The 24,250-nt window shown below is 43.8% G+C and overlaps 1 protein-coding gene across 2 annotated transcripts in view; it reads left to right on the top strand.

Moving 5' to 3' along the window:
- The window catches only part of DYM (dymeclin), a 197,806-nt gene that overhangs the window by 114,156 nt on the left and 59,400 nt on the right, over nt 1-24,250 (top strand). For both annotated transcript variants that reach the window (XM_072133157.1, XM_072133152.1), the window contains one exon: nt 17,342-17,444. In XM_072133157.1, coding sequence (XP_071989258.1) covers nt 17,342-17,444 — 103 coding nt within the window. The remainder of the gene's footprint in view (nt 1-17,341; nt 17,445-24,250) is intronic.

Here is a 24,250-nt window from a genome sequence, read left to right as displayed (position 1 = left end):
TGACATTACTTATCCTGTACTGATCCTGAGTTACATCCTGTATTATACTCCAGAGCTGCACTCACTATTCTGCTGCTGGTGTAGTCACTGTGTACATACATGACATTACTTATCCTGTACTGATCCTGAGTTACATCCTGTATTATACACCAGAGCAGCACTCACTATTCTGCTGGTACAGTCACTACTGTGTACATACATGACATTACTTATCCTGTACTGATCCTGAGTTACATTCTGTATTATACACCAGAGCAGCACTCACTATTCTGCTGCTGGTGCAGTCACTGTGTACATACATGACATTACTTATCCTTTAGTGATCCTGAGTTACATCCTGTATTATACCTCAGAGCTGCACTCACTATTCTACTGCTGGTGCAGTCACTGTGTACATACATGGCATTACTTATCCTGTACTGATCCTGAGTTACATCCTGTATTATACTCCAGAGCTGCACTCACTATTCTGCTGCTGGTGTAGTCACTGTGTACATACATGACATTACTTATCCTGTACTGATCCTGAGTTACATCCTGTATTATACACCAGAGCAGCACTCACTATTCTGCTGCTGGTGCAGTCACTGTGTACATACATGACATTACTTATCCTGTACTGATCCTGAGTTACACCCTGTATTATACTCCAGAGCTGCACTCACTATTCTGCTGCTGGTGCAGTCACTGTGTACATACATGTCATTACTTATCCTGTACTGATCCTGAGTTACATCCTGTATTATACCCCAGAGCTGCACTCACTATTCTGCTGCTGGTGCAGTCACTGTACATACATGACATTACTTATCCTGTACTGATCCTGAGTTACATCCTGTATTATACTGCAGAGCTGCACTCACTATTCTGCTGCTGGTGCAGTCACTGTGTACATACATGACATTACTTATCCTTTAGTGATCCTGAGTTACATCCTGTATCATACTCCAGAGCTGCACTCACTATTCTGCTGCTGGTGCAGTCACTGTGTACATACATGACATTACTTATCCTGTACTGATCCTGAGTTACACCCTGTATTATACTCCAGAGCTGCACTCACTATTCTGCTGCTGGTGCAGTCACTGTGTACATACATGACATTACTTATCCTGTACTGATCCTGAGTTACATCCTGTATTATACCCCAGAGCTGCACTCACTATTCTGCTGCTGGTGCAGTCACTGTGTACATACATGACATAACTTATCCTGTACTGATCCTGAGTTACATCCTGTATTATACCCCAGAGCTGCACTCACTATTCTGCTGCTGGTGCAGTCACTGTGTACATACATGACATTACTTATCCTGTACTGATCCTGAGTTACATCCTGTATCATACTCCAGAGCTGCACTCACTATTCTGCTGCTGGTGCAGTCACTGTGTATATACATGACATTACTTATCCTGTACTGATCCTGAGTTACATCCTGTATTATACTCCAGAGCTGCACTCATTATTCTGCTGCTGGTGCAGTCACTGTGTACATACATGACATTACTTATCCTGTACTGATCCTGAGTTACATCCTGTATTATACTCCAGAGCTGCACTCACTACTCTGCTGCTGGTGCAGTCACTGTGTACATACATGACATTACTTATCCTGTACTGATCCTGAGTTACATCTTGTATTATACTCCAGGGCTGCACTCACTATTCTGCTGCTGGTGCAGTCACTGTGTACATACATGACATTACTTATCCTGTACTGATCCTGAGTTACATCCTGTATTATACTACAGAGCTGCACTCACTATTCTGCTGCTGGTGCAGTCACTGTGTATATACATGACATTACTTATCCTGTACTGATCCTGAGTTACATCCTGTATTATACTCCAGAGCTGCACTCGCTTGCATAAACCCTGCTGCTGCTGCTCAGAGAAGCTAATATTCTCTAAAATATCGGATCATACATGAAGGGAATGTCTGACAAGCCCATAGAGGATACTTCACAGCGCTGGTTTATACTTTTGTAGTGATGTTTTTCCTATTTATGTTGTTTCCCTATAGAAGATTAGGGCGAGAGTCTGGATCCATGAGAACATGAGATTTCGGTAATCTCGTCTGCACTCACTGTACTACAAACAAATGTTTTCACAGAATCCGGATGCGGCGTCTGAATGATTAGAATATTAACTAGGTCAGACATCGGGATTAGAGCAGACGACCAGACGCGGTAATATCACAATCTGAGTCTAGTGAATGGATGGGAGCAGCTTTCACCTTCACATCTGTTCACAGTCTGCGTCCTCCATGATCCCGGCTGGCGGCTACTGCAGAGGTTCTCACACCGGATGAGTCCCTGCGGGGAGGGCAAGGGCCACGGGCATCTGACCATCGCAGATTTTGGCCGCTCAGTTACTTTCAGCCACTTACCGGTATATCTATGGAACTGTGTTTCCACCCTGAATATTTTATTTGCATATTCTTTACCCGGAATCCCAGCGGAACATAATATTTCATATATATATATATATATAGCGCACACAGATTACGCAGCGCTGCACAGAGCTTGCCAAATCTGTCCCTGTCCCCATTGGGGCTCATTATCTTATCAACCTACCAGTATGTTTTGGAGTGTGGGAGGAAACCGGAGGACCTGGAGGAAACCCACGCAAAAACGGAGAGAACATACAAAACTCTTTTAATATGTGACCCCACAACCAAATATATCTCGCAATTACGTACAGTTTTAAGACGGGCAGCAGAAAATAAAGTTCTTTCGGCCAAGACAGCCGATGTTTTCCAAGAAGCCCTCATGGTACTTTCTCCCGAAGGTTCATAAGTCACCGATGCCGCCACCCCAGCCACTCTATAGTCACAGGGATTGGCTCGGAGTCTTTATCACAATTTCTAGATTGGTTTATGAGACCCATCCTGGTGGATATTCCATCATATTAAAAGGACACGAGTCTTTGTTACGGGCCGTTGAGGGCATCGCATGGCGTGAGGACCTCAAGCTCGTATCAATAGATGTTGAGAGTCTCTACACGAGGATTCCACACCAGGAGCGGGTTGACGCCTTATGCCTAGTCTTACGTAAGGCAGGCAGAAGTGAGGCGCTGATCGAATTTGTTCGTGAAGCCCTAATTATAATCTTGAGCCATAATTCTTTTTTGTTCACCAATCAATGGTTTAATCAGGGCACGGCCATGGGCACACCGGTCGCATGTACCTTTGCTAATATATTTTTGGCAGTATTTGAGAGTAGGTTTATCCTTAATACCTCCAACCCATTTATTAAATATATACGGACATGGCCTGGTCCGGACCTGAACAAGAATTTCATGAGTTTCTTAATTTTTTGAACGAGGGTAACAAGATGAACATGGGCTTCACAAGCATCCTCGGAAATAAACACCTAGAGTTTTTGGACGTCCAAGTGGACGTTGTCCTGGACCATGTACAAGTGAGTGGGTCCGGAGCATGTGAAGAAAGCCGTACCATGCGGCCAGTTTGTACGTTTGAGACGTATAGACGATACTGACGAGTTTTTTCAGAGACAAGCGATAGAGTTAAGGGACAGACTCGGAGTCAGAGGGTACCCTGATGAAATCATCCAGACGGCGTATGAGAAGGCATCACGGTCGGATAGAAAGCAACTATTATATAGGGGTCGAAAATTGAAAGAGATTCACATTCACTTTTTGATTTTGGACCAAATGAAAAGAATATCCGCAAAGCTCTTCAGAGGAATTGGAGTATAATAGAAAAGGTAACGACAAATAGACCAATAGTAGCCTTTATACAAAATCCCACTATGGAGAGAGTACGGCCACATGGTTCGATGGAGAGACTCCGAAGGGTAATTTTCAATGTCACCACTGCAATTTTTGTAGATTCCATCTGAGAGTAAAAACTCTTCAAATAGGGGGTATTACAGCGATAGTGAATCAATTCATCAGTTGCAAAACTGACTAGGTAGTTTACGTGATTTTCTGCCCTTGTAGACGGTTCTACATAGGTAAAACAATCAGACCTCTGCACATTAGATTTAGGGAACATCACCGTTCTGTGGTAATGGGAAAAGTTTCCCCAAGACTAATACAGCACATACGCACGGCACGCGCAGGTGATCCTGATACACAATCCTTTGCAGGTATCGAACGAGTTACAGTAAATACTATTGGGGGAGATAGGCAAAGAGAGCGGCTTCGGTGTGAGACGAGGTGGATCCTCAAAACAGGAGCACCAGTAGGACTCGATGACAAGAATGACATGGCGGTATTCTTATGATGTGATTAAATGTCAGTTATAATGTGCGATCTAGATAAATCAGTGTCTTGTATTCATCCTATGTGCTACATTGTGATTGCGGCGTTGTTTTTAATAATGGCACTGTGATGTTACTATGTATACTTGTGTATTTTTGGTGATCGCGTTATTCCGTCCAGCTGACTGGATCACGTGACACTACCTAGACACACCCCTTTTCATCACATGACACTTCACTCCGGGTGACGGTGGGATGGTAGATATATGCCCACACCCACTAACGTCCCCCATACGGCTAGATGAAGCGCAGGAGTACCACCCGTGAACAATCACACGCACCCGGACTGCATGACACTGCTTTGACAGTCCGTTGCCTTCCATTGCTAGTCTGGTAGTGCCAACGTTTTTCTGAACGGTGTGAACACCGCCTCTAGACTTTTTTTTTTGCATGATCTTTTCAGATGTTGAACCTGGGACTTGAACCTGCAAGGCTTTAGTGCTAACCAATGAGCCACCATGCTGCATGCTCATGCTTTAAAGACTTTGTCTGCCAGAAAAGGCCTGCGTAAGGAGAATGAATTCCTTCCTGACCTGTGTTTGTGGCCTCTCACCAGGGCTTCAATTTAAATTTCACAGAACAAACTAAACTGTATCGTTGGTCTTAATATGTGATGGCCATATAGAATCTATAATGATCTCTTATGGCAGCCACATCTCCTGATGATAGGGTTGTGTTTACACATCCCCATGACTTCGGAAGAACCGTTTTGCATATTCTTTACCCAGAATCCCAACAGACAATGACGCCAGACGTTTCGGCACAGTGAGTCAGAAAGAAGCGGCTGCACTCAATGGGGCACATTTACTTACCCGGCCCATTCGCGATCCAGCGGCGCGTTCTCTGCACAGGATTCGGGTCCGGCTGGGATTTAAGATGGTAGTTCCTCCGCCGTCCACCAGGTGGCGCTGCTGCGCCGAAAATAATCTTAACGCCCCGGAATGCACCATCCCATAGAAGGTGAAGGTGAGCGCTCCCCAAGCGACACATTTTCGGTTTTTAAATGCGGCGGTTTTTCCGAATACGTCGGGTTTTCGTTCGGCCACGCCCCCCCGATTTCTGTCGCGCGCATGCCGGCCCCGATGCGCCACAATCCGATCGCGTGCGCCAAAAACCCGGGGCAATTCATGTACAAGCGGCGCAAATCGGAAATATTCGGGTAACACGTCGGGAAAACGCGAATCGGGCCCTTAGTAAATGACCCCCAATGTTTTTATTTGTCTGGCGTTATCATGTGACCGCCCTAACGAGCTCCTTGTCCTGGCCCCACAGGTCATTCCCACATACTGCAGCCAGCTCGATCCTGGCCCGGGACTATTCCTAGGACCGCGTGATCTCCCACCATAATAAATCCTTGGCCGCCCAGTGTTTACCTTATCATCGGCGTGACTGGAACACTCCATCCTATCCAGCGCCTTCTCCCATCTTCTTACATGTTTTTCCAAGTAATTTTTTTTAATTTGGAATCAGATGAGATAAAATCCAGCGGAAAAACCTGGCAGAGACGGACAACTGCAATCCTCTCCTTATAGAAGCGGCAGACATCACCGAGCATAGGGTTCAGATCCAGAAAAAATCTAAATATTTCCATGACTATAATAGGATAGAGAGGGCCTCACGTGTTACAGGATTAGACCTCATACACACGGCCAGTGGTGCGCTCACACCTATGACCATAGAGAAATATTGTCTGAAGTGCAGACTCGACCCGCTCTATAGGATCATACATCAGTATAGGAGTAACTGGGGGCAGTAGGATCATACATCAGTATAGGAGTAACTGGGGGCAGTAGGATCATACATCAGTATAGGAGTAACTGGGGGCAGTGGTATCATACATCAGTATAGGAGTAACTGGGGGCAGTAGGATCATACATCAGTATAGGAGTAACTTGGGGCGGTAGGATCATACATCAGTATAGGAGTAACTTGGGGCGGTAGGATCATACATCAGTATAGGAGTAACTGGGGGCAGTGGTATCATACATCAGTATAGGAGTAACTGGGGGCAGTAGGATCATACATCAGTATAGGAGTAACTGGGGGCAGTGGGATCATACATCAGTATAGGAGTAACTGGGGGCAGTAGGATCATACATCAGTATAGGAGTGACTGGGGATAGTAGGATCATACATCAGTATAGGAGTAACTGGGGGCAGTAGGATCATACATCAGTATAGGAGTAACTGGGGGCAGTAGGATCATACATCAGTATAAAAGTAACTGGGGGCAGTGGGATCATACATCAGTATAGGAGTAACTGGGGGCTGTATGATCATACATCAGTATAGGAGTAACTGGGGGCAGTGGGATCATACATCAGTATAAAAGTAACTGGGGGCAGTAGGATCATACATCAGTGTAGGAGTAACTGGGGGCAGTAGGATCATACATCAGTATAGGAGTAACTGGGGGCAGTAGGATCATACATCAGTATAAAAGTAACTGGGGGCAGTGGGATCATACATCAGTATAGGAGTAACTGGGGGCAGTAGGATCATACATCAGTATAAAAGTAACTGGGGGCAGTAGGATCATACATCAGTGTAGGAGTAACTGGGGGCAGTAGGATCATACATCAGTATAGGAGTAACTGGGGATAGTAGGATCATACATCAGTATAGGAGTAACTGGGGGCAGTAGGATCATACATCAGTATAGGAGTAACTGGGGGCAGTAGGATCATACATCAGTATAGGAGTAACTGGGGGCAGTAGGATCATACATCAGTATAGGAGTAACTGGGGGCAGTGGGATCATGCATCAGTATAGGAGTAACTGGGGGCTGTATGATCATACATCAGTATAGGAGTAACTGGGGGCAGTGGGATCATACATCAGTATAGGAGTAACTGGAGGCAGTGGGATCATACATCAGTATAGGAGTAACTGGAGGCAGTAGGATCATACATCAGTATAGGAGTAACTGGAGGCAGTGGGATCATACATCAGTATAGGAGTAACTGGAGGCAGTAGGATCATACATCAGTATAGGAGTAACTGGGGGCAGTGGGATCATACATCAGTATAGGAGTAACTGGGGGCTGTATGATCATACATCAGTATAGGAGTAACTGGGGGCAGTGGGATCATACATCAGTATAGGAGTAACTGGGGGCAGTGGGATCATACATCAGTATAGGAGTAACTGGAGGCAGTAGGATCATACATCAGTATAGGAGTAACTGGGGACAGTAGGATCATACATCAGTATAGGAGTAACTGGGGGCAGTAGGATCATACATCAGTATAGGAGTAACTGGGGGCAGTAGGATCATACATCAGTATAGGAGTAACCTAGGGCGGTAGGATCATACATCAGTATAGGAGTAACCTAGGGCGGTAGGATCATACATCAGTATAGGAGTAACTGGGGGTGGTAGTATCATACATCGGTATAGGAGTAACTGGGGGCAGTAGGATCATACATCAGTATAGGAGTAACTGGGGGCGGTAAAATCATACATCAGTATAGGAGTAACTGGGGGCGGTAGGATCATACATCAGTATAGGAGTAACTGGGGGCAGTGGGATCATACATCAGTATAGGAGTAACTGGGGGGTAGTAGGATCATACATCAGTATAGGAGTAACTGGGGGGTAGTAGGATCATACATCAGTATAGGAGTAACTGGGGGCAGTAGGATCATACATCAGTATAGAAGTAACTGGGGGCAGTAGGATCATACATCAGTATAGGAGTAACTGGGGGGCAGTAGGATCATACATCAGTATAGGAGTAACTGGGGGCAGTAGGATCATACATCAGTATAGGAGTAACTGGGGGGTAGTAGGATCATACATCAGTATAGGAGTAACTGGGGGGTAGTAGGATCATACATCAGTATAGGAGTAACTGGGGGCAGTAGGATCATACATCAGTATAGAAGTAACTGGGGGCAGTAGGATCATACATCAGTATAGGAGTAACTGGGGGCAGTAGGATCATACATCAGTATAGGAGTAACTGGGGGGTAGTAGGATCATACATCAGTATAGGAGTAACTGGGGGCAGTAGGATCATACATCAGTATAGAAGTAACTGGGGACAGTAGGATCATACATCAGTATAGGAGTAACTGGGGGCAGTAGGATCATACATCAGTATAGGAGTAACTGGGGGCAGTAGGATCATACATCAGTATAGGAGTAACCTAGGGCGGTAGGATCATACATCAGTATAGGAGTAACCTAGGGCGGTAGGATCATACATCAGTATAGGAGTAACTGGGGGTGGTAGTATCATACATCGGTATAGGAGTAACTGGGGGCAGTAGGATCATACATCAGTATAGGAGTAACTGGGGGCGGTAAAATCATACATCAGTATAGGAGTAACTGGGGGCGGTAGGATCATACATCAGTATAGGAGTAACTGGGGGCAGTGGGATCATACATCAGTATAGGAGTAACTGGGGGGTAGTAGGATCATACATCAGTATAGGAGTAACTGGGGGGTAGTAGGATCATACATCAGTATAGGAGTAACTGGGGGCAGTAGGATCATACATCAGTATAGAAGTAACTGGGGGCAGTGGGATCATACATCAGTATAGAAGTAACTGGGGGCAGTGGGATCATACATCAGTATAGAAGTAACTGGGGGCAGTGGGATCATACATCAGTATAGGAGTAACTGGGGGCAGTGGGATCATACATCAGTATAGGAGTAACCTAGGGCGGTAGGATCATACATCAGTATAGGAGTAACCTAGGGCGGTAGTATCATACATCGGTATAGGAGTAACTGGGGGCAGTAGGATCATACATCAGTATAGGAGTAACTGGGGGCGGTAAAATCATACATCAGTATAGGAGTAACTGGGGGCGGTAGGATCATACATCAGTATAGGAGTAACTGGGGGCAGTGGGATCATACATCAGTATAGGAGTAACTGGGGATAGTAGGATCATACACCAGTATAGGAGTAACTGGGGGCAGTAGGATCATACATCAGTATAGGAGTAACTGGGGGCGGTAAAATCATACATCAGTATAGGAGTAACTGGGGGCGGTAGGATCATACATCAGTATAGGAGTAACTGGGGGCAGTGGGATCATACATCAGTATAGGAGTAACTGGGGATAGTAGGATCATACACCAGTATAGGAGTAACTGGGGGCAGTGGGATCATACATCAGTATAGGAGTAACTGGGGGCAGTAGGATCATACATCAGTATAGGAGTAACTGGGGGCAGTAGGATCATACATCAGTATAAAAGTAACTGGGGGCAGTGGGATCATACATCAGTATAGGAGTAACTGGGGGCAGTAGGATCATACATCAGTATAAAAGTAACTGGGGGCAGTAGGATCATACATCAGTGTAGGAGTAACTGGGGGCAGTAGGATCATACATCAGTATAGGAGTAACTGGGGATAGTAGGATCATACATCAGTATAGGAGTAACTGGGGATAGTAGGATCATACATCAGTATAAAAGTAACTGGGGGCAGTAGGATCATACATCAGTGTAGGAGTAACTGGGGGCAGTAGGATCATACATCAGTATAGGAGTAACTGGGGATAGTAGGATCATACATCAGTATAGGAGTAACTGGGGATAGTAGGATCATACATCAGTATAGGAGTAACTGGGGGCAGTAGGATCATACATCAGTATAGGAGTAACTGGGGGCAGTAGGATCATACATCAGTATAGGAGTAACTGGGGGCAGTAGGATCATACATCAGTATAGGAGTAACTGGGGGCAGTGGGATCATACATCAGTATAGGAGTAACTGGGGGCAGTGGGATCATACATCAGTATAGGAGTAACTGGGGGCAGTAGTATCATACATCAGTATAGGAGTAACTGGGGGCAGTGGGATCATACATCAGTATAGGAGTAACTGGGGGCAGTAGGATCATACATCAGTATAGGAGTAACTGGGGGGTAGTAGGATCATACATCAGTATAGGAGTAACTGGGGGCAGTAGGATCATACATCAGTATAGGAGTAACTGGGGGCAGTGGGATCATACATCAGTATAGGAGTAACTGGGGATAGTAGGATTATACATCAGTATAGGAGTAACTGGGGGCAGTAGGATCATACATCAGTATAGGAGTAACTGGGGGCAGTAGGATCATACATCAGTATAGGAGTAACTGGGGGCGGTAGGATCATACATCAGTATAGGAGTAACTGGGGGCGGTAGGATCATACATCAGTATAGGAGTAACTGGGGGCAGTAGGATCATACATCAGTATAGGAGTAACTGGGGGCAGTAGGATCATACATCAGTATAAAAGTAACTGGGGGCAGTAGGATCATACATCAGTATAGGAGTAACTGGGGGCAGTAGGATCATACATCAGTATAGGAGTAACTGGGGGCAGTGGGATCATACATCAGTATAGGAGTAACTGGGGATAGTAGGATTATACATCAGTATAGGAGTAACTGGGGGCAGTAGGATCATACATCAGTATAGGAGTAACTGGGGGCAGTAGGATCATACATCAGTATAGGAGTAACTGGGGGCGGTAGGATCATACATCAGTATAGGAGTAACTGGGGGCAGTAGGATCATACATCAGTATAGGAGTAACTGGGGGCAGTGGGATCATACATCAGTATAGGAGTAACTGGGGGCAGTAGGATCATACATCAGTATAGGAGTAACTGGGGGCAGTAGGATCATACATCAGTATAGGAGTAACTGGGGGCAGTAGGATCATACATCAGTATAGGAGTAACTGGGGGCAGTAGGATCATACATCAGTATAGGAGTAACTGGGGGCAGTGGGATCATACATCAGTATAGGAGTAACTGGGGGCAGTGGGATCATACATCAGTATAGGAGTAACTGGGGGCAGTGGGATCATACATCAGTATAGGAGTAACTGGGGGCAGTGGGATCATACATCAGTATAGGAGTAACTGGGGGCAGTAGGATCATACATCAGTATAGGAGTAACTGGGGGCAGTGGGATCATACATCAGTATAGGAGTAACTGGGGGCAGTAGGATCATACATCAGTATAGGAGTAACTGGGGGCAGTGGGATCATACATCAGTATAGGAGTAACTGGGGGCAGTGGGATCATACATCAGTATAGGAGTAACTGGGGGCAGTGGGATCATACATCAGTATAGGAGTAACTGGGGGCAGTGGGATCATACATCAGTATAGGAGTAACTGGGGGCAGTGGGATCATACATCAGTATAGGAGTAACTGGGGGCAGTGGGATCATACATCAGTATAGGAGTAACTGGGGGCAGTAGGATCATACATCAGTATAGGAGTAACTGGGGGCAGTGGGATCATACATCAGTATAGGAGTAACTGGGGGCAGTAGGATCATACATCAGTATAGGAGTAACTGGGGGCAGTGGGATCATACATCAGTATAGGAGTAACTGGGGGCAGTGGGATCATACATCAGTATAGGAGTAACTGGGGGCAGTAGTATCATACATCAGTATAGGAGTAACTGGGGGCAGTGGGATCATACATCAGTATAGGAGTAACTGGGGGCAGTAGGATCATACATCAGTATAGGAGTAACTGGGGACAGTAGGATCATACATCAGTATAGGAGTAACTGGGGGCAGTAGGATCATACATCAGTATAGGAGTAACTGGGGGCAGTAGGATCATACATCAGTATAAAAGTAACTGGGGGCAGTAGGATCATACATCAGTATAGGAGTAACTGGGGGCAGTGGGATCATACATCAGTATAGGAGTAACTGGGGGCAGTGGGATCATACATCAGTATAGGAGTAACTGGGGGCAGTAGGATCATACATCAGTATAGGAGTAACTGGGGGCAGTAGGAACAGATTCTTCTTTCGTGTACATACGGAGCGCTGTGTTGGCGGAGGGGGTTATATTTGGGTCACATGCAGGTTGCCGGCTGTACTGGGCCAGGACCCGGATTATCAGCAGCGCTCCATCATTCCTACATGTTTATATCTCCCAGAGAAGAAATGTATCTAAACAATTTCCTAGAAATATAACATTAGCCGTCACGTGAGCGCAGCGCAGCGGCCTGCAGAAACTTCTCCCCATCTCTGTTATGACATAGACTTCATAGCACGATACCGTAATAAATGGCCAGAGATGAGGCGAGATGCAAACACCAAAGAGAAGCCGTCATAAAATACAGAATTACTTATTTAAAGTGCAACTTCAGGAGGGCAACCAAGCAACAAGTCAGGGACTAGCACTATAGTCTGAGACTGCTTAAAGGGGGGATGCTTTGGATAGGTCATCTATCAGGATAAGTAATATCATGTAAATAGTGACTGCACCAGCAGCAGAATAGTGAGTGCAGCTCTGGAGTATAATACAGGATGTAACTCAGGATCAGTACAGGATAAGTAATGTCATGTATATACACGGTGACTGCACCAGCAGCAGAATAGTGAGTGCAGCTCTGGAGTATAATCCAGGATGTAACTCAGGATCAGTACAGGATAAGTAATGTCATGTATGTACACAGTGACTGCACCAGCAGCAGAATAGTGAGTGCAGCTCTGGAGTATAATCCAGGATGTAACTCAGGATCAGTACAGGATAAGTAATGTCATGTATGTACACAGTGACTGCACCAGCAGCAGAATAGTGAGTGCAGCTCTGGAGTATAATACAGGATGTAACTCAGGATCAGTACAGGATAAGTAATGTCATGTATGTACACAGTGACTGCACCAGCAGCAGAATAGTGAGTGCAGCTCTGGAGTATATTACAGGCTTTTATGTAACATAAGTAATGGATTTAGATTTTTAGGTTTTGTTTTTCTCTGGGGAGATATTCGGGGGAACATGTGGTTTGGAAGTGTGACTCTTGTTCTTCTCCAGGTTCTTTCTGTCTTCTTGATGAACATTTTTGAAGCTTCTTGGAAAATCTTTATGATTTCTAGACCTGGGCCTGTGTTCTGTTCTCTCTCACTATTCTCAGTCTGTATATACACGTGCCAGTAATTTCCACCCTCACTATATACAGATGAGGTTTCTGTGTATGAGGTCCCCTGGAAAAGCCTACAAATCACAGAGCGCGGCACAAGCAGTGGGAATGTGAGCGCAGCACTAGAAGGCACTAAAACCCATCCTGGTACTGTAATAATTCCTGCGAGTCCAAGGCTTCTTGTAGGAGAAGGCTCTAATGTCCTCTGCTTCCTTCTTTGGAAAGTTGTGGGTGGAGCCTAACTTAAAAGGCGTGGCTTTGTCTTAACTGTTTTAGCAGTTAAAGGGATTGTCCACTTTCGAATTTGGTATTGTTTGGCTTCCGAAAAGATGCACAATTTTCTAATATACTTCCTGTATCAATACTACACGGTTCTCTAGATCTCTGCTTGCTGTCCTTGAATAGAAAGCTTCTATGTTTACTTCCAGTGATTCTTTATCGCGCTTTAGTTTAAGAATGAATCCTGGAATTGTCATCTCCCTCTTGTCTGACTCTTTGACCCCTGTTCTGTAGAGATCACTTTGCATGGGTCTCCTTATTAATTTCACCGGGGGGGGGGGGGGGATTAGAATGAGATGTAAAAGTTGTGTCTAGATATAGGTCCGCAGAGCATGACCTCAACGCTGTCCCCTAGTTGTCAAGGGCATAGGGCTGCCGTAAAGCGTGTTTTTTAACGCTGTTCAGCAGCAACTTGGGCAAAATGGCCGTCCCCGTAATCGGGTGCAGACAATATACAGAGCGATGGTCAGGGTCTTGCTGTATTTACTACTCATGAATCTGAATGTAGGTGAGAGATGATCTGCGAGGTAAAGCTTCAGGTTATTACCTGTATTATCCGCTCCGCGCTGCACAGGTTACACACGACATCTCTGCCGATTTCTTCCACCCTGTTCAGTGACCTGATGCCACCCTGCAACCTGCGCCTCCGCTTATCCTCTACAACACCGAGTGCCCAAACTACAACCAAAACCCACGTATTTTTCGCAAAGTGCCAATACGACAGTTTAAGCAGTATAACTCCTTGCACCTGAGGACACCAATACAGTAGAAAGAAGGAGAAGAAGTTTGGATTATCATTGTCGCTTCCTTCTAGGGTCCTGGGCTGCTTGGGACTGCAAGAGGCCTTGAGTCCTGTCTGGTGAACCCTGCCCTGGGGTGATTTCATGGGTGCCTATATAGAGGGCTCTGAGTGCCACCCGTGCCATAGGTTCACCACCACTGCTCTACAATTATATCCCAGTCTTCTAGTTCTACGGCTGATGGTGACGAGGCTTTAATGAGGTTGTATACAATCCCCTACGTATGGGATAAGAAGCTGTAAGGCCTGCCACTCATTCCAAGAACCGGACCCCCAGACATTAGGAGAATGAGGGTTGTGTTCCCACTAATGAGTGCAACAGCAGGTCCTGCTGCTCCGTTCAGTACTATGGGAGTGTCAGAAATTGCAGAGCACAGCGCTCGGCTATATGAATGGGAATGGACCAGTGTAGACTGACAGAGAGGAGAAGCGGGGTGACAGATGGATGAGCCAGGCAGCAGAGTTATAGAGGGATCGGAGGGGTTAGCTGCGAGACCACAGAGAAGGATGTTGCAGTAGTCCAGGCGGGAGATGATGAGGGCAGGGACTAGTAATTCCGTAGACTCTGGAATGAGGAAGGGGTTGGATGTCGGAGATGTTCTTGAGATGGAGGCGGCGGGTTGTAGTAAGGGCCTGGATGTGAGGCTTAAAGGATAAGGCAGAGTCAAGGATGACTCCAAGTAAGCAGACTATAAGAAGGGAGGAGTTACCGGGACAAGAAATATAGATCTGTGTACCATCTGCATAGCAGTGCCCTTCAGAGCCTTTCTGCTCATTAGCATAGTTTTAAAAGTTGATTTTAAACTGCTTGGCTACATACAGTAATACTACACATCCATCTCCGTTTGCTCGGCCCCATAGTATCCTCTATGGCTGGTACAGTGGCAGCCAACCCTTGCCCCAGGAGACGATCAACAGGTTTCCATTCACTGACAGCAGAGATCTTATAAAGACAGATAAACTGATAGAGTGCATTCCGTATAGCCCTATAATAACCCCCTATAATCCTTGATAATGAGGTTTTGCAGACATGAGATGTGGACCCGACAGTCCTGCGTCTTCCCATCCAGCACATTGTGACGTTCCCGGCGGAGCAGACTCCTGTTTATCTAATATTATTACGGAAGCGTCCCGACCGCAGCGCAGCGTCTGCCTGGGAACAGCGAGCGGGACAGAAGTGTAAGGGACATTAAAGGGGAAGGTCTCTCCGGGACCGCTCTCCGTCCGGCTACACGGGGCTTAATCATAAATCTCTCGGCCGCTGATAAATATTTTGTCTTGGCGGCTCGGAGGATTTCGTTTCAGGAATTTTCCACACAAGGTTTCTCAAGTCTTTGGTTTTATGAGGAAATCCTGTTTACGGTCCGGCGCTCGTACAATCTCTTTTATTTGGGGAAGATTAACCCCCGGATTATCAGCGTTTATTTTCTCAGTTTTCCACAATTCCCCGTTGTCTGTGACCCAGTCCAGAGACTATGGGAATTGTGTTTGGGAGGGAATGCTGGGGGTGGTAGTTCATCATAAAACTGGAGGCCAGGTGATCAGTGTATACTCCTTACTTGAAGGGGCTGTCCACTTTTTGCAAGTAATTGATGATTGAATTGTTTGTGTGATGAAAAGTTATACATTTTTTCCATTCCATTTTACTTCTACTTTACTAGTCCTCTACATTACTACATACACTCACTGGCCACTTTATCAGGTACACCATGCTAGTAACGGGTTGGACCCCCTTTTGCCTTCAGAACTGCCTCAATTCTTCGTGGCATAGATACAACAAGGTGCTGGAAGCTCCTCAGAGATTTTGGTCCATATGACATGATGGCATCACACAGTTGCCGCAGATTTGTCGGCTGCACATCCATGATGCGAATCTCCCGTTCCACCACATCCCAAAGATGCTCTATTGGATTGAGATCTGGTGACTGTGGAGGCCATTTGAGTACAGTGAACTCATTGTCATGTTCAAGAAACCAGTCTGAGATGATTCCAGCTTTATGACATGGCGCATTATCCTGCTGAAAGTAGCCATCAGATGTTACAGGGTACATTGTGCTCATAAAGGGATGGACATGGTCAGCAACAATACTCAGGTAGGCTGTGGCGTTGTACCAAGGGCCCCAAAGACACCATGACACCACCACCACCAGCCTGAGCCGCTGATACAAGGCAGGATGGATCCATGCTTTCATGTTGTTGACGCCAAATTCTGACCCTACCATCCGAATGTGGCAGGAGAAATCGAGACTCATCAGACCAGGCAACGTTTTTCCAATCTTCTACTGTCCAATTTCGATGAGCTTGTGCAAATTGTAGCCTCAGTTTCCTGTTCTTAGCTGAAAGGAGTGGCACCCGGTGTGGTCTTCTGCTGCTGTAGCCCATCTGCCTCAAAGTTCGACGTACTATGCATTCAGAGATGCTCTTCTGCCTACCTTGGTTGTAACGGGTGGTGATTTGAGTCACTGTTGCCTTTCTATCAGCTCGAACCAGTCTGCCCATTCTCCTCTGACCTCTGGCATCAACAAGGCATTTCCGCCCACAGAACTGCCGCTCACTGGATGTTTTTTCTTTTTCGGACCATTCTCTGTAAACCCTAGAGATGGTTGTGCGTGAAAATCCCAGTAGATCAGCAGTTTCTGAAATACTGAGACCAGCCCTTCTGGCACCAACAACCATGCCACGTTCACAGGCCACAAATCACCTTTCTTCCCCATACTGATGCTCGGTTTGAACTGCAGGAGATTGTCTTGACCACGTCTACATGCCTAAATGCACTGAGTTGCCGCCATGTGATTGGCTGATTAGAAATTAAGTGTTAACGAGCAGTTGGACAGGTGTACCTAATAAAGTGGCCGGTGAGTGTACTTACCTTACCAGAAGTCTATACCACAACACATCTACCTTACTGGACTACACTACTTTATATCTACTTACTATGCTCTGTGTCTGTCTGGGATCTCGTATTCGCGGTGGCTCCCATGAAGCCGTATCACGATATCTCGGTTTTATCTCTTTATTAACATTACTCTCTTTTTTTCCCCTCTTTTAGTTTGTTTTCGTTGCTGTCTAAAAAACACAACAAAGTCCTGGAGCAAGCCACACAGTCTCTGCGAGGGTCCCTTGGCTCGGATGACTCTCCATTTCCTGACTACGTGAGTATCTTGCGTGTGACTGTGTGAGGCTGCTTCTCGTTGAGTCTCTTGGTTGCCACTGTCTGTCGAGCCCGAGACCAAGAGTCAACCTCGAGACTCTCAGGATGACTTCACGTCTCACATGTGGTTTACTGTACACACAGATGTGACAGAACCGCCACTCACTGGAGACTGTCACCAAGAGACAGACACTAGAGATCTCACTATGTACAGAGGGTAAAAGTCTTTATACAAGATTGAGGAATGTCCCTAATATCCACATTGTGTACACAAACAGGCAATTACAGGCACACAGTGATCAGCTCTTTGCAGCATGCCATAAATCAATGCCTTACAGAGAGTGACAAAACTACTATACTTTTTACAAGAATATAGCTGCTATAATACTGCCCCCTATGTACAAGAATATAACTACTTTAATACTGCCCCCTATGTACAGGAATATAACTACTATAATACTGCCCCCTATGTACAGGAATATAACTACTATAATACTGCCCCCTATGTACAAGAATATAACTACTATAATACTGCCCCCTATGTACAAGAATATTACTATAATACTCCCCCTATGTACAAGAATATAACTACTATAATACTGCCCCCTATGTACAGGAATATAACTACTATAATACTGCCCCCTATGTACAAGAATATAACTACTATAATACTGCCCCCTATGTACAAGAATATTACTATAATACTCCCCCTATGTACAAGAATATAACTACTATAATACTGCCCCCTATGTACAGGAATATAACTACTATAATACTGCCCCCTATGTACAGGAATATAACTACTATAATACTGCCCCCTATGTACAGGAATATAACTACTATAATACTGCCCCCTATGTACAGGAATATAACTACTATAATACTGCCCCCTATGTACAAGAATATAACTACTATAATACTGCCCCCTATGTACAAGAATATAACTACTATAATACTGACCCTATGTACAAGAATATAACTACTATAATACTGCCCCCTATGTACAGGAATATAACTACTATAATACTGCCCCCTATGTACAGGAATATAACTACTATAATACTGCCCCCTATGTACAGGAATATAACTACTATAATACTGCCCCCTATGTACAGGAATATAACTACTATAATACTGCCCCCTATGTACAAGAATATAACTACTATAATACTGCCCCCTATGTACAAGAATATAACTACTATAATACTGTCCCCTATGTACAAGAATATAACTACTATAATACTGCCCCCTATGTACAGGAATATAACTACTATAATACTGCCCCCTATGTACAAGAATATAACTACTATAATACTGCCCCCTATGTACAAGTATATAACTACTATAATACTCCCCCTATGTACAGGAATATAACTACTATAATACTGCCCCCTATGTACAGGAATATAACTACTATAATACTACCCCCTATGTACAGGAATATAACTACTATAATACTGCCCCCTATGTACAGGAATATAACTACTATAATACTGCCCCCTATGTACAAGAATATAACTATTATAATACTGCCCCCTATGTACAAGAATATAACTACTATAATACTGCCCCCTATGTACAAGAATATAACTACTATAATACTGCCCCCTATGTACAAGAATATAACTACTATAATACTGTCCCCTATGTACAAGAATATAACTACTATAATACTGCCCCCTATGTACAGGAATATAACTACTATAATACTGCCCGCTATGTACAAGAATATAACTACTATAATACTGCCCCCTATGTACAAGAATATAACTACTATAATACTGCCCCCTATGTACAAGAATATAACTACTATAATACTGCCCCCTATGTACAAGAATATAACTACTATAATACTGTCCCCTATGTACAAGAATATAACTACTATAATACTGCCCCCTATGTACAGGAATATAACTACTATAATATTGCCCCCTATGTACAAGAATATAACTACTATAATACTGCCCCCTATGTACAGGAATATAACTACTATAATATTGCCCCCTATGTACAAGAATATAACTACTATAATACTGCCCCCTATGTACAGGGATATAACTACTATAATACTGCCCCCTATGTACAAGAATATAACTACTATAATACTGCCCCCTATGTACAAGAATATAACTACTATAATACTGCCCCCTATGTACAGGAATATAACTACTATAATACTGCCCTCTATGTACAGGGATTTAACTACTATAATACTGCCCCCTATGTACAAGAATATAACTACTATAATACTGCCCCCTATGTACAAGAATATAACTACCATAATACTGCCCCCTATGTACAAGAATATATCTACTATAATACTGCCCCCTATGTACAAGAATATATCTACTATAATACTGCCCCCTATGTACAAGAATATAACTACTATAATACTGCCCCCTATGTACAGGGATATAACTACTATAATACTGCCCCCTATGTACAAGAATATAACTACTATAATACTGCCCCCTATGTACAGGAATATAACTACTATAATACTGCCCCCTATGTACAGGAATATAACTACTATAACACTGCCCTCTATGTACAGGGATTTAACTACTATAATACTGCCCCCTATGTACAAGAATATAACTACTATAATACTGCCCCCTATGTACAAGAATATAACTACCATAATACTGCCCCCTATGTACAAGAATATATCTACTATAATACTGCCCCCTATGTACAAGAATATATCTACTATAATACTGCCCCCTATGTACAAGAATAGAACTACTATAATACTGCCCCCTATGTACAAGAATAGAACTTCTATAATACTGCCCACTATGTACAAGAATATAACTACTATAATACTGCCCCCTATGTATTGGAATATAACTACTATAATACTGCCCCCTATGTACAAGAATATAACTACTATAATACTGCCCCCTATGTACAAGAATATAATTACTATAATACTGCCCCCTATGTACAGAAATATAACTACTATAATACTGCCCCCTATGTACAGAAATATAACTATTATAATACTGCCCCCTATGTACAGAAATATAACTACTATAATACTGCCCCCTATGTACAGAAATATAACTACTATAATACTGCCCCCTATGTACAGGAATATAACTACTATAATACTGTCCCCTATGTACAGGAATATAACTACTATAATACTGCCCCCTATGTACAAGAATATAACTACTATAATACTGCCCCCTATGTATTGGAATATAACTACTATAATACTGCCCACTATGTACAAGAATATAACTACTATAATACTGCCCCCTATGTACAGAAATATAACTACTATAATACTGCCCCCTATGTACAAGACTATAACTACTATAATACTGACCCTGTGTACAGGAATATAACTACTATAATACTGCCCCCTATGTACAGGAATATAACTACTATAATACTGCCCCCTATGTACAGGAATATAACTACTATAATACTGCCTCCTATGTTCAGGAATATAACTACTATAATACTGCCCCCTATGTACAAGAATATAACTACTATAATACTGCCCCCTATGTACAAGAATATAACTACTATAATACTGCCCCCTATGTACAAGAATATAACTACTATAATACTGCCCCCTATGTACAAGAATATAACTACTATAATACTGCCCCCTATGTACAAGAATATAACTACTATAATACTGCCCCCTATGTACAAGAATATAACTACTATAATACTGACTCCTATGTACAAGAATATAACTACTATAATACTGACCCCTATGTACAAGAACATAACTACTATAATACCGCCCCCTATGAACAAGTATATAACTACTATAATACTGCTCCCTATGTAAAGGAATATAACTACTATAATACTGCCCCCTATGTACAAGAATATAACTACTATAATACTGCTCCCTATGTACAGGAATATAGCTACTATAATACTGCCCCCTATGTACAGGGATATAACTACTATAATACTGCCCCCTATGTACAAGAATATAACTACTATAATACTGCCCCCTATGTACAGGGATATAACTACTATAATACTGCCCCCTATGTACAGGGATATAACTACTATAATACTGCCCCCTATGTACAAGAATATAACTACTATAATACTGCCCCCTATGTACAGGGATATAACTACTATAATACTGCCCCCTATGTACAAGAATATAACTACTATAATACTGCCCCCTATGTACAAGAATATAACTACTATAATACTGCCCCCTATGTACAAGAATATAACTACTATAATACTGCCTCCTATGTACAGGAATATAACTACTATAATACTGCCCCCTATGTACAAGAATATAACTACTATAATACTGCCCCTAATTATCTTAATTTTTGCAAAATTTACATCAAAATGTATTTTTTTTTCTAAATATTGACATTTCCTAATGTTACGGCTTTGTATTCTGTAACTCTTGTCCCTCAGGTAAGTCGTCATTAGTCAGCCGGGGACATTTCCCATCTGTGTCGCCTTGTGAAAATGTTAACAGGCGAGTTATGGTCTTGTCCCAAAGATCAAATGTCTACAAACAGGGGGAGGTCAGGGGTCGCCCTAATGAGGGGCTTGGCAGGTCATAAAGCTGTAACTCTCACAAGACGTATGGGGAGGGCGATGGGGGGGGGGGGCGTGTGGCTTCTGGATGTGGGAAATGGAAACCATTCCTGGGGAGGAGCATGCAGTGACGTGAGGAGCGGGAGGACCCCTCCACGATGGACCCGTCACCCACCAGCATAATCCAGACCTCCTCCAGTGTACCTGTATATGATTTGTATATAGATATTTTATGTTTTGCCTCCTTTGGAAACCTCTGATGTATTTTATATGCAGGGAGCAGAGATGGAACGCTCCGGTTCTGTCTTCAAAAGTTCTCAAGATTGTTACATTTTACCAAATTTGCTACTTTTTGTGGTTGCGCCCCATCCCCTCTCCACTGCAGAGAACTTACTCCAGATTTATGAAGATTTATGAAAAAATTGTCTTTCCAATAAGCCCCCTTATCTCTGTACCTGCTCCGTGCACTCAGACAAGACAGTGATGTTCATCCTGAGCCCCCTGATTCAGTAATCCAATGAAAGGACAATGACATGCCAGACTACGTTGTGATGGCGCTGCAGTTGTGTATGGGGCAGTTTGGTATGGCGGGTTTGGTGGTGGCCCCAGAATATGGACCTTTATGCAATGACCTATCCATGAATATAATATAATAATAAGAGAATATCCCCCATGTTATACAATGGTGTTACCATAAGTGACACAAAGTAGTCGACATTCCAGCTTTTTGTGTTTTATGTCGCATTGATAAATTCAGCTTAGTACTTCTCCAATTAGTCTCTAATTGACTGATAACAGAGATAACAGTAGCTCCAGGAGAGGAGATATATCTATATCAATATCTATTGTCCTCTTTTATAGTTTTATATGTTCTTCAGTTTTGCTGAAAAAAACTTTTATTGCACATACTGACATCAAATACATGTTCTAGTTGGCGCTGACATCCTTGTTCATGCACCTGAAAGCTTTGGATGAGCAGCTCTATACATTCTGTTGATATGGGACACGTATACGTACTGATACATTACATTAGATGTAAGGTGAGGATGACAAGCGTCCGCCATAGGTGGGTAACATCAGTCCACTCCCCCCCCTAACATGGGAACGCATCCCGTGTGCCAAATCCCAACACCTTCCCACCTCTGAGGGCTCTTTGTTTAAAGTTAACGAACAGGGAATGAAAAAATTTTGTCCCGGGGGCAGATTAGTTGACGTCCTCAATGTCAACATGACAGTCTGGTGAGAGGCGGGGGGCAGGGGGCGCATAACTCCGGCGGAGTCCCCTAATGCAGACCATGGCGGGCAGGATTTGGGGATGGAGGGGCATTCCTGGTTCCATGCTCCGGCATTGCATCGTGCCTTACATTCCAATGTAAGTGTGACGCACATGCTGCTACTGGCCAGCAGGGGGCAGGAGAGCTCTCTGTACAGACTCCCTGTGACCTCTGCCTCCAGGGACATAGATCCCTATTGAACCAGAGAAGTGGGAACTTAAAGGAAATTCTCACAGATATAGATTATTATTCGCTCTTCCGTGTGCAGGTAGATGATGAGAGTACAGGAAGATGAGAGTTCTGTACCCACTTTCCCCAGAATAGGAAGGGATCTCCTAACAGAGAGCTTAGGATCTCTATTGTCACCCTGGGGAATCTACAGGCTTTCATTTTATTTAAAGGGATAATGTCTTAAAGGAAATTTCCAATCAAAATCCAACATGACACTTGCTCATAGACCCGGGCACCGTGACTGTGGTAATCTTCTTATAGTTATTTTCCTTCGGAAATCCACATTTAAAATTATGCTAATGAGTCTGAAGGCTCCTGGGTGTGTTGCCAAAGACCCTCTGTGCTGTAGTTTCCTGTTACACTGTTCCGGAGCACTACCCCCCACCCCATATGTGGTAGATTACATCAGACAGACCTGAGGGAGGGGAGACGGTATAATGGCCTGTAAAGGTACAGCACTGAGGGGCTCTGGTAATGCCCCCAGAGCACTTCTGACTCATTAGCATAATTTTAAAAGTAGATTTTAGATGGAGGGAGGCCATGGATGACTAATATATACAAAGATTACCCCATTCACGAGTAAGTGTCCCTGGTTTATCATGACGATAAATTTTCGTTAATTCTATGCATCATTTCATAGCTGATAGAACTCCCTCCATGTGTATATTTGGGGTGTATGGAGGACACCGGGGGTTGGGTGGGTTCTGGTGGGAGAAGCCGGACATGCAGCGATCAGAATGGAAGAACAAATCTATCAGTTGCA

Source organism: Engystomops pustulosus, chromosome 1 (assembly GCF_040894005.1).
Source record: "Engystomops pustulosus chromosome 1, aEngPut4.maternal, whole genome shotgun sequence".
In the NCBI taxonomy this organism is placed as follows: domain Eukaryota; kingdom Metazoa; phylum Chordata; class Amphibia; order Anura; family Leptodactylidae; genus Engystomops; species Engystomops pustulosus.
Note: the sequence above shows the minus strand (reverse complement) of the source record. Positions and strands in the feature narration are given on the sequence as shown.